The sequence below is a fragment of the Tetrao urogallus genome (genome assembly GCF_951394365.1).
Source record: "Tetrao urogallus genome assembly, chromosome: 2".
NCBI classification, from domain to species: Eukaryota; Metazoa; Chordata; class Aves; order Galliformes; family Phasianidae; genus Tetrao; species Tetrao urogallus.
In genome coordinates this window covers 8,471,050-8,485,744 of record NC_136814.1, presented here as the reverse complement: position 1 = coordinate 8,485,744, position 14,695 = coordinate 8,471,050, and the positions used below count along the sequence as shown (strand labels likewise).

At 47.3% G+C, this 14,695-nt stretch overlaps 1 protein-coding gene across 1 annotated transcript in view; it reads left to right on the top strand.

Moving 5' to 3' along the window:
* Positions 1-3,514, top strand: part of COMMD1 (copper metabolism domain containing 1) — a gene marked incomplete at both ends in the record, with an annotated part of 66,913 nt that extends 63,399 nt beyond the window's left edge. Inside the window, one exon of the mRNA XM_079532870.1 lies at positions 3,407-3,514. Within this exon, the coding sequence (XP_079388996.1) occupies positions 3,407-3,514 (108 nt within the window). The remainder of the gene's footprint in view (positions 1-3,406) is intronic.
* Positions 3,515-14,695: the final 11,181 nt, after the last annotated feature.

Here is a 14,695-nt window from a genome sequence, read left to right as displayed (position 1 = left end):
ACCTTTTCTGTTTCCACAAAGGCTCAGCCAGTGCCAGCTTTCTGGCTTGCAGGCAGATGCACCGTGCTTCAGAGCTTCATGGCACTTCAGCTTCATACTGGAGGTACAGAAATTGGCTGCTGCAGGTTCCCATATGGTGAAAGGGCTCACGGTGCTGCATTGCGTGTTTGGTGGCTTCAGGTCAGCAGTCAGCTTCGTGCTCATGACTCTGGGGATGTTCCTGTTTGGTGGCTTCTGGGTTGGCTTCTAATGAATGACTTGTTCCATTTTGGTTTTGTTTAATTGCGAAGCATCCAAACGGGATGAAAATTTTTATAGCACTCGAAGATATCAGAAAGGATGCCTTGTTTCTTCATTAGGAACAGCAGAGATACCAAATCTGTCCTGCTGCTGGAAGACAGCTCAGGGGAGTGGTGTGGAGTTTTGAGATTCAGAGCTCCATCTTCTTTCTTTTTTATCTATCTTTAGAACTTTGTGGACTGTGTAAACTAACGGAGTGTTACATGAGACTAAACCCAGCTCTGAGCAGCCTGATTTACTGCCCCCTCCTTCACATTGCAGGTTAGTCTACATGAGAATGTGGTAATTACACAGCTATCATCCCATACTTACAGCCAACTTTTAGCTGCTTTATGGACAAAAGTGTGCTTTACTTTTACTTTATGCTTAGACTTGCATAAGGTGGCATGCACAGTCTTAGTGTAACTCAAGAGTGTCCTTTTGCTCAATTTACTTCTCTTTTAACTGGCACAACCTGAAGTGGGGAAAAAAGCTGAATTATGCCTTAGGCTCCTGCAAAACCACTTCCGCCAGAACTGGGAGCTTGGTTCTGCTCGCACTCACCTTGTGATTAAGCTGTAAAAGCAGCTGATGCAGATCTTAAGGGTTGCATGGGCAGACCTTGCCTTGGGGAAACTTGCTTGGGAATACAGGCTCACATGACCTGAGGTACGCAGTTGTGACCGGAAAGCCCGAGTTTTCAGCATGAGTCTGGCGGCAGATTCATCCTGCTGAGGATTGTGACCCAGGGCTGCATGTGGTGCCGTCAGTCCTTCCTAAAAGGTCTGCCCTGTTCTGGTCATTTCAGTAAGAATGATTCACTCCAGCATGGGAATGTGATGTGGTTTCAGTATGATGCTTCCGAGAGCCTCAGGCTGTAAATCACAGAATGGTCAGGGTTGGAAGGGACCTCAAGGATGACCAATCTCCAACCTCCCTGCCACAGGCAGGGTCACCAGCCTCCACATTTAATACCAGACCAGGCTGCCCCCGGCCCCATCCAACCTGGCCTTGAACACCTCCAGGGACAGAGCATAGGAAGGGTTTCATTTGCCTTTCTCCCACAATCTCCTAAGCTTGCAAACACATCTTCTTCTGGCAGATGTGACCTATGTTTTTAATAACTCTTAATCAGGCAGGAATCTACAAGAAAGCCTACTGCCAAATAGAGGTAAGCTGCGAAATTCCTCACCAAACATTTGTTTATGTGTGCTGTCCAGCTGTAATTATGTTCTACAGAGGCATTCTGTGTATTTTCTACGTGGGCTGTAGCACTGAGGTATGTGGCAGCAACCATTGTCAAAGACAAGAAAGTGTGAAAGCTGTTGCATCCATGTCCTGTCTGCATGGTTATTGATCCCAAATGTTGCTGTCCCAATCATTTAATGAAACGCTGGTGGACTGTACTGAGTAATATTGTAGGGGTGAATAGTTATGAACAGCCTGAGCATAACTGCTTGCTCTGCTTGCCACAGCTGAGGTCTGCCCTAACAGTCATTTGTGTATTCTACCTGACATGCATCAGTTACTCGACATACTGAATTTTCATTGAACGAAGTGGCAGTAAAGTTCCTTTTAATCCCATGAAACCTTTCCTAATCAGAAGCACTCTCACACTAAATACATAATTGATCTCTGTACTTGGTCAGTCGGATTCCTTGGCAGTTAGCAGATAAAATAATGCACGCTTCATGAAGATGGATACATCCAGTATAGCTATGAGAAGGGTCTTCCCCGTGCCTGAATAGCAGCATCAGGGAGATGCAGTTGTATTTGAGGACAAAAAACATTTACAGTGCCCGATGCTTTCATTTTGCCAGGTTTGCTTTCTTAAAGCACTGGGCTTGGGTGTAAATGTGTCGTTTTATCTCTTCCATTTCAAGCTTTCAGTCGCTCTTTGGATTTCTCCTTTGAACTGTGGTAGCTCCCCATGTGAGTGATGTCAGGCAGGAATCCTGGCACGGCCATTGCATGCGCTTCATGTGTTTGGTCAGTGACTTCTGCCACCTCGTTTCCTTCCTGTTAGCATTCTTCTGGCAGGGCCTTTTGTCATTATTGTACACAGAACTCTCCCTTGGCTCTTCCATCAGTGTCTTGGCTTGCCTGTTGCCTGCTGGTTTTTACACAAAACAGAACAAGCCAATGCCCGTGTGAGGATGAGAGAAGGTAAAAGGTGGAACTGTTCCTGGTGTCTGTGGAAAAAGAATGCTTGTGAAATTTAGTGAGAAATTCAGTTGTAAAAATGGATGGTTTGCATCTGTATGACGACTTTACCCTTGCACATAAACTATTTGTTCTATGAACATAAATAACACTGAAGTGTTTTTGTCAGACGAAAAAGCATATTTTGAAATAATGACAGAAAGTGAGTGTGCTCGAAACCAAATGGGAACTGCAGATGCTCTCCTGCAGCGTCTGTGCTATGTACAGAAATTCTGTGCACGTTCAGCTATTCCAGTTGCTAAAACTATTCCAATTTCTCATAAGGAAACATCCCTTCATATTTGCTGCACTTTCAGTTCCAAATACTTGCAGTGTGTTCCTCTGCCACTGACAGTGCTTCACCCAGAGTGGCCTTTGCTATGCAGTCACATTCCCTGTGGCCTCAAACGTTTCCTCTGGGAGAATCACCACAGGAAGTACTTGGTGACTGCAGGCATACCAGTGGATAATACCAAAGGCCTGGAGATCTCAGGAGGCCTTTTCACATTTGTATTTACTAATGAGTACCATATGATTAGAAATTCTCTCTCTATGTATGCTTTATTTTCTGAGCCTTTGATACGATCCCTTGTAGCTCTTTTACTACACCCCAGCACCCATCCTGTCAGAGAATAACAAATCAGTGCTGCTGCTTAACTTGTGAATTTACACTGATGCTAGAGTGGAGCTCAGTTGACGTGTGCCCTCTTAGGCAGCAGCAGGCTGGCCTCCAGCGTGTACTGCTCTTGTTTGGTATGTTGGTTACAAACTTCTGGGAGGTAGAAAACCTCCCCCTCTTGACCAGAAGTAAAGGAGATACAGGATATAAATCAGCAGGAAAGCAGAATGCGCTATGCCTCTTCTATTGTATCTCTGAAAAATTATCATCTTTCTCAACTCCTGCTTTTGCAATTTTGTTTTGTAGGAATCTGAATTTCTCTGCCTGGAGTTTGATGAGGCCAAGGTGAGCCAGATGCTGAAGAAACTCTCAGAAATAGAGGACAGCATGACTGCATTGACTCAGACCACCTGACTCACAGAAAATAAAGAGATTGCAACTCGAAAAAACAAATGACCTCAGTACTTATTCATAATGCCTGTTCCTGTATATAAAATAGGTAATGATTGTTAAGTATCAGTTATAACTGTACAACACATTCAGAACAAAGGATGGATGAAGTTAAGCTGTAAAGCTCTCTCCAGCCCCTCCTCCAGGCCTGTTCTCCAAGGCAGCAGTGATGTTGCTTGCATAAAGCTTTGCATAATCATCCCTTCGAGTTTAGAGTAGCTTTTCTCTTTTTTTTTTCCTACCCATCAGTTTTTTACTCTTCCAGATGCTGTAAATGCTGTGCCGAGTGAACAGCAAAGGTAAATTGGCCAGTTGTGGCAGGAGAGAAATGAGCAGAAGGAACAGACAGACTAGGGGGATTTGTGTTTATCCTTCCAAACCATGGGCTATGTAGGACAAATCTACCTACGCAAACTCTGCCTGCCTAGAGCTTGGAGCACAGGAGATGAAGTGCAGAGAGTTGAGGGAGAAGAGTCACAGACACACTTTTTTCTAATCACAAGCCTCTGTGCTGCTGAGGATGAAGTAAATGGTTCCCAAGCACGTGAGTTGTCCCTGCCGGGCCGCTGATGAACACTCACCCCATGCCGCAGAGAGCCAGGGGGCGGCCATGGCAGCATCTCTTGGGCAGCTCAAGGTGACACTGGTTTCCCAAAAGCCTGATGTAGTGACCTGCTGGCAAGCTTCCAAAGCCACTTCTAGCCTGCTTCCCTGAAGGCTGGCCACCCCCGTTAGCCTTCCAGCTCCTGAGCCTTACGTGGCACAGCCCTGGCGTGGTGCTGCATGCTGTGTTTGAGAGACCAGTACTTTGTCAGTGTGCAATTTAACTTGGCTGCTCTTTACCATGATGTTTGTCTTGACCTTGAAAACTCCCAGGTTAAACCCAGAGTTTGTAGTGTGGGTGTGCTCAGCTAGGAATCCTCAGAAGGAAAATGCCCTTGGCACACGTGCAGATTATAAAGCTCTACTGATAAAATAGTTGTGTGAAGAAAACTTCCAAAGGCAGATAAGGTACATACAGAGCATCATGATTGAAACTGAGCTGTGGCTTTTTTGGCTGTTGCGGGAACCCGCCTCTCTCCCTGGCCATAACACAGAACTGCAGTGCAGCTGCTGCCCTTCCAGCCAGGGGGGAATGAGCTGAGATGTTTTGTTTCACATGTTTCAGTTCAGGGGTTGTCCACTTTGCCACAACAGGAGCATTAACCATAATTCCTGCCTTCCCTGTGCAGGATGACATGGAGGAGCTGCATGGAGCATGATGGTTCCTACTGGAGAACTGCCTGATAGTCCGTAGAGTAGTGATGGAGCACAACCCTGGTGTGCTGCTCTTGTCACTAACAGGAAGGCATGCTCACACATTTGGTTGGAGGCTACGCTGTTTCTTCCTTAGCTTCATAAGCAAACTTCTCCTGAGCAAAAATCATATTGGCTGTCTGTACTAAGCTAGAGATGCCGTAACTAAAGTGCTCCTCGCTGATTCCCCATATGATTTTTTTGCTTGTAGAGTTGCCAGATTGTACTTGGAAGCACACATTCTTTTCAGAGCAAAGAAAGGGCACCTCTTCCCATCTCCCTGCTCAGGAGGTAAAGCATCACTCAAGCCGATTTGTATCACTGCACTCGGAATTAACATTTGCTTTCCCATGCTTCTGCCCGACCCTTACAGCCACCTGCTTCTCCCCTCTTTTTGGAATGAGCACACAGCTCCAGCTCTTTACTTTCCCCATTTGGCTGCAGCTGATGCTTGTCAGAGTGGAACAGGGGACTGCTGAGCCTGGTCCTCACACCAGTCCCTGGATAATCAGAGGAGTGAAACGCTGACGGGTTGCTGATTCTTTTGGATTTCTACTTGCCTCTTCTTGATGTTCATTTAATTATTTTTCCGCATTTTAGCACATGCAAAAAAAAAAAAAGAAAAAAGTCAAGGTCAGGGAAGGACCGTGATCTTAAGTAACTTGCACTGTGTCAAACATACTTATTGTTTTATTTCAACATGGTCAGAGGATAGGAAAATGTGCTATAAATGGAAATTAAAGAGAAACAAACTGGGAACAGATGTCAGGAAGTATTATTTCATACAGAGAATAATAAATACGTGAAATGGCTAACCAGGCAAGGCAAGGCAAGGAGGCTGAGGCAAAAAAAGATGGGGCCATTGAGGAAATGATTGGACACTTTCCTAGTAGTGGTAAGATGTTTAAATCGAATCCTTCTCATTTTCTTCTTGGTGGATCTTAGTAAACTACCAGGCAAAAACTAGAAAGAAAAAAAAAGCTTAATATTTTTGGGACCACACTGCTCAACCCTTGGTAAGGACACAGAGTCACTGGACAGCAAAATTGTTTCTGCTTCACAAGCTTTGACATGGGCAGGCAGAGGATGCTGTGCTTTCTCAGTCTGAGCAAGGAGAACAGATTTCCCCCTTGAGCAGGACTGTGCCTGCTTTCGTCTGAGAGTGGTGGAGGAGAAGAGGCTTCAGATGCAGCTCTGCTATGCTTCCTTGAGTGAAGGACCACTTGGCTCTTTGTTGGGATGCATGGGCTATTAGCCTGCTATCAGTGATCCTACTGAATATACTGAGTGTACTAAATACAAAGCCACGTGCAAGGCTGTCTTGTACCTGGGTCGTGGCAACCCCTGCTATCAGTACAAGCTGGGAATGTAAGGATGGAGCGTAGCCCTGCTGAAAAGAACCTGGAGTGCTGGTGGATGGCAAGCAATGTGCCCTCACAGCCCAGAAAGCCAACCAGATCCTGGGCTGCATCCAAAGCAGTGTGGGCAGCAAGATGAGGGGGGTGATCCTGCCCTTCTGCTCTGTGCTGTGAGACCTCAGCTGCAGTGCTGCGTCCAGATGGGGAGTCCTCAGCACAGGAGAGACACTGACCTGTTGGAGTGCATCCAGAAGAGGGACACAAAAATGTGTCCCCTACAAGAACAGGCTGAGAGAGCGAGAGCTGGAGCTGTGCAGCCTGGAGAAGAGAGAGAAGGCTCCAGGGAGACCTGAGAGCGGCCTTTCAGTGTCTAAAGGGGGGCTGTAGGAGGGAAGGGGACAGCCTCTTCACCAGGGCCTGTGAGATAGGACAAGGGGAAATGGTTTCCAACTAAAAGAGAAGACTTGGACTGGATACAAAGAAGTTGTTTTTACCATAAGGATGGTGTGGCAGGTTGCCCAGAGAGGTGACGGATGCCCCATCCCTGAAGACACCTGAGGTCAGGCTGCATGGGGCTCTGAGCACCTCATGGAGCTATAGCTGTCCCTATTCATTGCAGGAGAGTTGGTCTACATGGCCTTTAAAGTCCCTTCCAATTCAAATAATTCTGTGTTTCTGTTATCTTTGCAGTGGTGGCAGTGAAAGCTGGCCACCAGCCCTGTTTCCTGCCCTGTGACTGCCACTCCTGCCCTCCACAGCATGCTCAGTGGTTGGGGATAGAGGTCTCCAGCCATACAAAACCCTGGATGAATTTATCCAGGAAACCTTCCACCTCACTGTGAATGAAATCGGCATTGTCACTGCCCAGAGCAGTCAGTCAGGCCTGTTTCTGCCGGTGCTTTCCTACTGACGCAGGTGATGACTCCCAAAAATCATGGTGGATTCACCCCACAGCAAACAAGAGCAGGATGGGGCTGTGGCTGTAGCTCTGGCACCATGTATGACGACCTCAGATGTGCACCTCCAGAGATGCATCTCATCCCAACATCTGCTGCTGCTTTTTGTGGCCTGTAATTAGTGAATGGCAGCCGTGTGTTGTTGCAACCTTCGCCTTGTTCTTCCTTTGATGTCACCTTTTGCATTGCTAATATGCCTTGCAGTTTCTTCAGTCAATCACTTCTTGTTTTCTGGGAATTCCTCCAAGTTGCCACTTGTTTATGATCTGGTGCTCCCCACATTATCTCCCAGTGCCATCACCTTCAGTCACACATTGCACAATGTGCAAGGCTTACATTTGCTGTCTGGTTGCAAAAAGGTTTCTCTGGATGCAATTGTTTGTTTTTTTTTTTAATTTGAGTCCATGTATTCCCAGAATTGCTTAATTTATAGAACATTTTTCTGGGCGTTTTGAGAGATTTGAGAGATTTTCATTTCTGTACACCGGTCCTTTATATACTTTGTTACCCATCAATAAAATCAATCACCATCTTTCTGAGTATGCTTCTTCGTTTATGTATTGACTGAACATCTGTGGATGTGTAAGTCTCTGAGAAGCTTCACCTGATGACTCAGCTTGCTCCACATTGGTGGAGGAAATGTTTTCTTCCCCTCCTGGGGAATTTGAATGGTTCGTTTATTCCAAATATTCATTTATGCCAAATATTTACAGAAAGGTGCTCAGTCAGTGCTGGGTACAGACAGTGCCTTTTTAAGACAGCCTGGCCAGGGAGGCTCAGAGTCCTTTGCAGCAGCCACTGATGTCTGTTTGTGGCACTTTTCATGTGGTTTGTATCTGGAAAATAGATGACAACTCACTGCTGTGGAACCAGGTCTGTCAAAATCCCAGGGCTCATGGTGCTGTTCAGCAAACGTGGAGATCAGGCTGCCAGCTACAAGCTTTGCCTCCCCAAGAAATTGAGGGGTTGAGGGAGCCCCTGCACCACAACTGTCCTGGCTGTAACTTCCTTCTTGTGTAGGCATTCTTGGGAAAGAAAACAAATCGAGAAATGAGAACTGAGGAACCAAGCTGCAAAAGAAAACCTCCTGATAAGAGGTAAGTCTGGAGATTTGTGGGTGCTGGAAGGCAGTCTGCAAATTGGGGGAAAGCCATCTTGTGCCCTTGCCCTCAGCAGAGTCCTGGGGGAAGTTTTCCCTATGATCAAAACCCCAAACACCTTGTCCTTCCTCCTTGATTTTAGTGGTAGCAAAGATCTTGAAACATGAGAAATTGCAGGAAAACAGGTTTAAAAGGATGTCAGGAGAGCCTGCCTGGAGCATCCTGCAGGTAGCTGTTAACTTTACTGAAGTAAGCAAAGCATGCCTGGGGCTGCCTCCGTGGGGAGACCACCATAATGCTGAGCTGCTCCACAGCCAGAGGACATTGCCCAACAGGGAGCTACAAGGTGTTTATCCAAAGACATTTCCATGTCTCTTACCTCCTTGGGGTGCAAGTAACTTGGAATTTGCGTTTTAATTCACTTAGCAACCAGCCATGCTGAAACTCCAGCACTCAGCTGCTAGCTTTCATCAGGAGATAGTTCTGGAGAACATGCAAACCCAGATAATTGAATAAATGGCATTTTTGGATGCTGGCGAGCATCTTGGACCTTTCAGGAGCAAAGTCTTGCAAATGTGGTTAGGGAGAAAAGTAGCAGTCACAGCACAAATCCCAAAGCCACAGCTCTAAGCAGAGCCCCAGCAGAAACAGTCCTCATTCAAGTTTGATTATATGTCATTTTTTTCTGCCATATTTTCTGTGCCTTCCAGCCAGCTGGCAGCCCTGGCCAAACACAGCATTACCAGGAAATTGTACAGTGCATTTTTGCAATAAGTGGCACACTTCCTGTCCTGCAACAGAGCGCACAATAAGCGAGTTTCCTATGATGAAAATCAATGGCAGCCATGAGAAGACAAATCAGAAACGCAGGGGCAGGGCTCAGGCAACCTGTCTTCCAGGCCTGAAAGTACCAGCCACGGCCATTGCGCAGTGGTGGCGTGGCACATGGCAAGCAACCTTCCCTCCAGCATGGCACTGCCAGGCTGCCCCTCTGGCACTTCTCGTGGGGTTCCCAGCAAAGTCATTAAACACTCATACCACAAACACTCCTGCTACACCTCTGGCCCACGTGCAAGGTGATGGATGTTGCCTGATTTATTTACCTGACTAAGCTGGGTTGGGGTGCTTGCTGGAGGATGTTTGGTCCCATGCTGTGTTGTTGGCCACTCCATGGATCTTCCAGCTATGCATAAGGGTCTTCATTGAGTCTTTGTAGCATCTCTCTGGCAGCAGCAGCAGAAATTAAGCCATGATAAAAGCCATGATAAAAGGAGACAGCAGGCTTGTGCAGAGAGAGGAGTGCATTTGACTACAGCTACCTCAGAGCTCTGCCTGCACCTCCAGACACAGCAGCCATCCCACCACCCTGCACCAAGTATCTGGTGAGCCCTGGCCTCCTCCCAGCATCTTCTACAGTACTGCAGAACCTCAGGGCAAATCTACATTTCTTTTAAAGCTGAGGAGCACGGTGCATAAAGCTAATTACCCCCCCGCTGCAATATCCTGCGAGGCAATGACGTGCACAAGTGCTAAGTTAAAAACCACCATCCAGAAGCAGTGGCTGGGAACCATAAATACCATTCGAGTAGTCCTTAGGCACATTAGGAGATGAGCAACCAAAGCAACTGGAATATATAAAGCTACGTAATTAATTTTTCTCTGCGGAGAGAAACATTCCCATGCTCCAGCCTTGGACAGCCGAGCTCCTTTTTATAAATAATGTTATGTAAGTTTATATGTTTCAATTAGTGCTTGTTCTAGCTTCTCGCAGCCCGAGGAGTTTTTCACCCCGGTTCATCATTTAGGCTGTGGATAGATCATTTTGCCTCAATGCATCTATAAAGCTATTTAAATTAAGATGCTTGTAAGCAGCATAACAGTAATGAAACGCTCTCTGGAAAGCATTGGCACATCCCCAGTGAGAGGAAGCAAGAAATGAGCTTTCCTGTTGGCTGTGGCCGACAACATGTCTGCACGCTCCTCTGCAGGGCCAGAGCTGCATTTCTCTGCCCGTGGACACGACGACACCGCCAGCGATGTGCTGCAATGGCTGTTTGTGGCAGAGCAGGAACATCTCCGAGTTGTCCTACAGCCTGGTTACTACAGCGAGCTGCAATGTGAGCCGGCAGGAATGCTTAAACCCTCTGGCTTAATCCCCAGCCATTGCAAATTACTACAGCCCCATTAACTTCAGAAGACTGTTTACATGGGAAAGGTTAAATACATACGGGATCAAGCACAAAACCTGCAGTGATTTCATACATGAGACAGTGTACTAATTTACTAATTTATGTGGCCAGATCTCATCTGTGCTGTGCGCTGGCTCCTAAACTTCTATTTATTTATACGCATCCACGTCAGAGGGATTTCTCCACAGAGCTGCAAGAAGAAAACACTGTATTTACTTTGATGACATTGCTGATCTCAGTCCCTAGGCACATCTTCCATTTATCTTCCCTATGTCTTCATTTTTCATTAACTTGTGTGAGCTGTGAGGCTGGATATTAATATGAGATGTGTGGATTATTTTGTTTCCCCTCGCCCTGTTTTTTGTTTTTATTATTGCTGAAGTTCATCAGTGAGTTCTACGATAGCAAGATGAGAGCTTTCCGATAGCTCTGGTATGTGTGCACGCTGCTGCAGAAGAAAGGCCATGTTTTTGTGTACTCCTCCTAACTGCCCTCACCAAAGGTGGGGAGGGGTTGGGGCTGACACAGCTGGACACCTCTGCTCACTGTGCACCCTTGCCTTGACTCACTCTGAGCTCTGGGAGCCCCATGAAGGATGCTGGGGACAGCATCCTGTACCCCAGCAGGGAGTACCGTGTGCCTCTGCTTGCTGCTGTGAGCCTGAGGCACGGGCACTGACTGCTCAGGCAACGCAGCAATGCGACAAATGGCCTCCAGCAAAGGCTTTATGAGCACAAACCCAGGGAAACCAGTTACAGGGAATCCACAGGGTCTGGTGATGGGTGCGGGGCAGGAATTTCCCAGCCAGAGCTACAGGACTGAAACCATGACTTGCAACTGTTGCTTTGCCAAGGTTCCAGGGAGTTGGCATAGTGAGGATGCCCTGGACTTCCTTTGGGATCAAGCATGATGAGTGCCTCTGAGGGAGCTTCAGAACAGCCCAGTTTCTCTCCATCTCGCTGGGGATGTTCCAGTCCCAACCTGGTGGTGAAACGCCTGCTGTGCCCTGCATGGCTGTGGGCTGGGTGAAACGTCACTCCTGTCATGGCTGCAAGTTCTTTGCCAAACCTTTGGGAGTGTCTTTAGAAACTTCCTGCACATGGTGTTGGCTTGGTCTCCTCTGCTTACTGGCACGCTCTCACACTGCCCAGGCAACAGCCAGCTTGGATGTCAGCACCTGTCCCACAAAATGAATGGCTTTAACTGGAGTTAGGTTGCCCAAGTTGGCTCTGAGAGTCCAAGGGAAGTCATGCAGCAGAGCCTCATCAAGGAGGGGCATGAAGTCAAAATGTTTCAAAATCTGTTATATATGAGGACTGGCAGCATTCCTGCAGCTGGGAGTTTACTGGTGCTTCAAACTATATCTGCAAAAAAATGAAAACAAAATGGAAGAGGTTCAGCTGAATCTGCTCCAGTACATGTGTTCCTGAGTTTTCTCACCAGTGAAGAGACTATGCTGCTTGGCAGATTTCAGGTTTGCAGCTCTTCATCTTGCACAAAATGCTGTGGGATGCCTCTGAGGCAAGGCAAGGAGAGGGATAAAATGTTCACAATTCCAGGACAGGGAAAAAAAAAAAAAAAAAAAAAAAAGTTTTGTACATATTTTCGTTGTTTGCAAGATAATTATTGCCCAGTTTCTACTGATACAGAAGATGAACTTCTGTACACTGCTGTAGGAGGAGCCTCACTGGGAGGAAAACATAGTTAGTTCCTGTACTCTTTACCTGCAAAAGGCAGCTATGTCCTTCTAGAGCATTTACTTGAATCCAAGTAGCTCAGGGAGTAACTATTCTATGGAAATGTGAATCAGTGCAAGTATGACAGAGCTCTGCCCACAGCTTGCAAGTGGCAGAAGGCAACATAGCAGGGATAAGTTTCATTCCACTATTGCTCTTCTGCTCTGGTTTGCCTGTGAGAACAAGCTGCAGTGCTAACTAGTGGTGCTGCAGGAGATGTGGATGGATGTGAGAATCTTTTGAATTTGAGTGGCTGAATGTAAACGCTCAGGATCTTGAGTTCATAGAATCATTAAGACTGGAAAAGACCTCTAAGATCATCATGTCCAAACATCAACCCATCCCCACCATGCTCACCAGCCCCTATCCCTCAGTGCCACATCTCCTCACAGTGACTCTACCACCTCCCTGGCAGCTGTGCCAAACCTCAGCACTCTTTTGGAGAAGAAATGTTTCCTAACACCCAACCTGAACCTTCTCTGGCACCACTTGAAGCCATTCCCTCCTGTCCTATCACTGTTACGCAGGAGAAGAGGCACACCCTCAACTTGTTACAACCTCCTTTCAGAGAGCTGTAAAAGAGCAATGAGGTCCCCCGATTGAACAATCCCAGTTCCCTCAGCCACTTCCCATAAGATTTGTGCTCCAGGCCCTTCACAGCTCTGTTGCCCTTCTCTGGACACACTCCAGGGCCTCGATGTCTTTCTTGTAGTGAGGGGCCAAACAGTGAACACAATACTTGAGGTGTGACCTCACCACAGCTGAGTACAGTGGAATGATCACCTCCTTGCTCCTGCCGGCTGCACTCCTGCTGACACAAGCCAGGATGCCACTGGCCTTCTTGGGCACACTGCTGGCTCACGTTCAACCAGCTGTCAGCTAACACCCCCAGGTCCTTTTCCTTCATGCAGCTTTTCTGCCACTCTGCCCCCAGCCTGTAGTGATACCTGGGATCATTGTGACCAAAGTGACCCAGCACTTGGTCTTGTTGAACTTCATCCCAGTGATTTCAGCCCATTGATGCAACTGTAGGGCCTTCCTACCCCTTGGCAGTTCAATGCTTTCTCCCAGCTTGGTGTCACCTGCAGACTTAGTGAGGGAGCACTCAATCCCCTCGTTCCAGATCACCAATGAAGATATTAAACAGGGCAGGCCCCAGTACTGGCGAACACCACTTGTGACTGGCCTCCAGCTGGATTTAACTTCATTCACCACCACTCTCTGGGCCCGGCCATCCAGCCATTTTTTTATCCAGTGAATAGTACACCTATCCGAGCCATGGGCTGCCAGCTTCAGCAGGAGAGTACCATGGGAGACACAGTCAAAGGCTTTACTTGTGTTCATGCTGCTGATAAATCCTGCTGGTAAACCTTGCCTGCCATGGGAGAGGTGTTTTCCTTGGCTGACTTCCAGGCTATAACCTTCTGAGTGGGAAAATCAGGCTTGTTCCTGGAAGAGCCGAGATACTCCAACATCAGCTGTCATTTTTAGGGTTTATATTTTGGCCATGGGCCAGCAGCATGCCCCTGTGGCCAAGAAGGCCAGTGGTGTCAATGGGGTGCCTTAGAATAAGTGTGGCCAGCAGGTTGAGAGAGGTGATCCTCCCCCACTATTCTGCCCTGGTGAGGCCACGGCTGGAGTAACCTGCCCACTTTGGGCTTCTCAGATCAAAAAACACAGGGATCTTCTACAGAGAGTCCAGCCTCTGCAGAAATAATGAGGAACCTGGAGCATCTCCTGCACAAGGAAAGGCTGGTAGACCTGGGACTGTTCAGCCTGGAGAAGTAAAGACTGAGTGAGGATCTTATCACTGCTTATAAATGTCTACTTTGTGGGAGCCAAATGGATCAGGACAGGCTCTTTTTGGTGGTGTGCACTGACAGAACAAGGGGAACGGGCAAAAGCTACAACACAGGAAGTTCCATACAAGCATGCAGGACTTCTTTCCTGTGAGGGTGACAGAGCACTGCAACAGGCTGCCTGGAGAGGTTGTGGAGTCTCCTTCACTGGAGACATTCAAGACCCAGCTGGATGCCTTCCTGTAAAACCTGCTGCAAGGAACCTGCTTTAGAAGGGGATTAGACTTGATGATCTCCAGAGGTCCCTTCCTACCTCTATAGTTCTATGATTCTGTGATGGACTTACAGATGCTCCATGTGGGAGCAATCAGTGTTTCTGATGAAAGGTGTTCTGCTCCTTTTTGGGGAGCTTCTGCCACAGAGGAGATGCTGACCATGCTCACAAGTGTGGCTGCGGGCAGGAACCTTGAGAGAGCAGCTTGCAGGTCCTGGCTCCACATTGCAGTGGCAGCACTTTCTTGCTGCTTGGCTGCATCAGACATTTCTGCTTCTTACTTTGCTGCAGTGAAACAAGAAGAGCAAGATAACCTTGATGATTTTATAACCTAGGACGTGTTCCTACTTTTTTGCTTCTGGCAATGTACCAATTATTAATTAAAAAGCAAATGCTACAGAAAAGGCCAAATTACATAGCTCAGCTGTAAAAGCAGT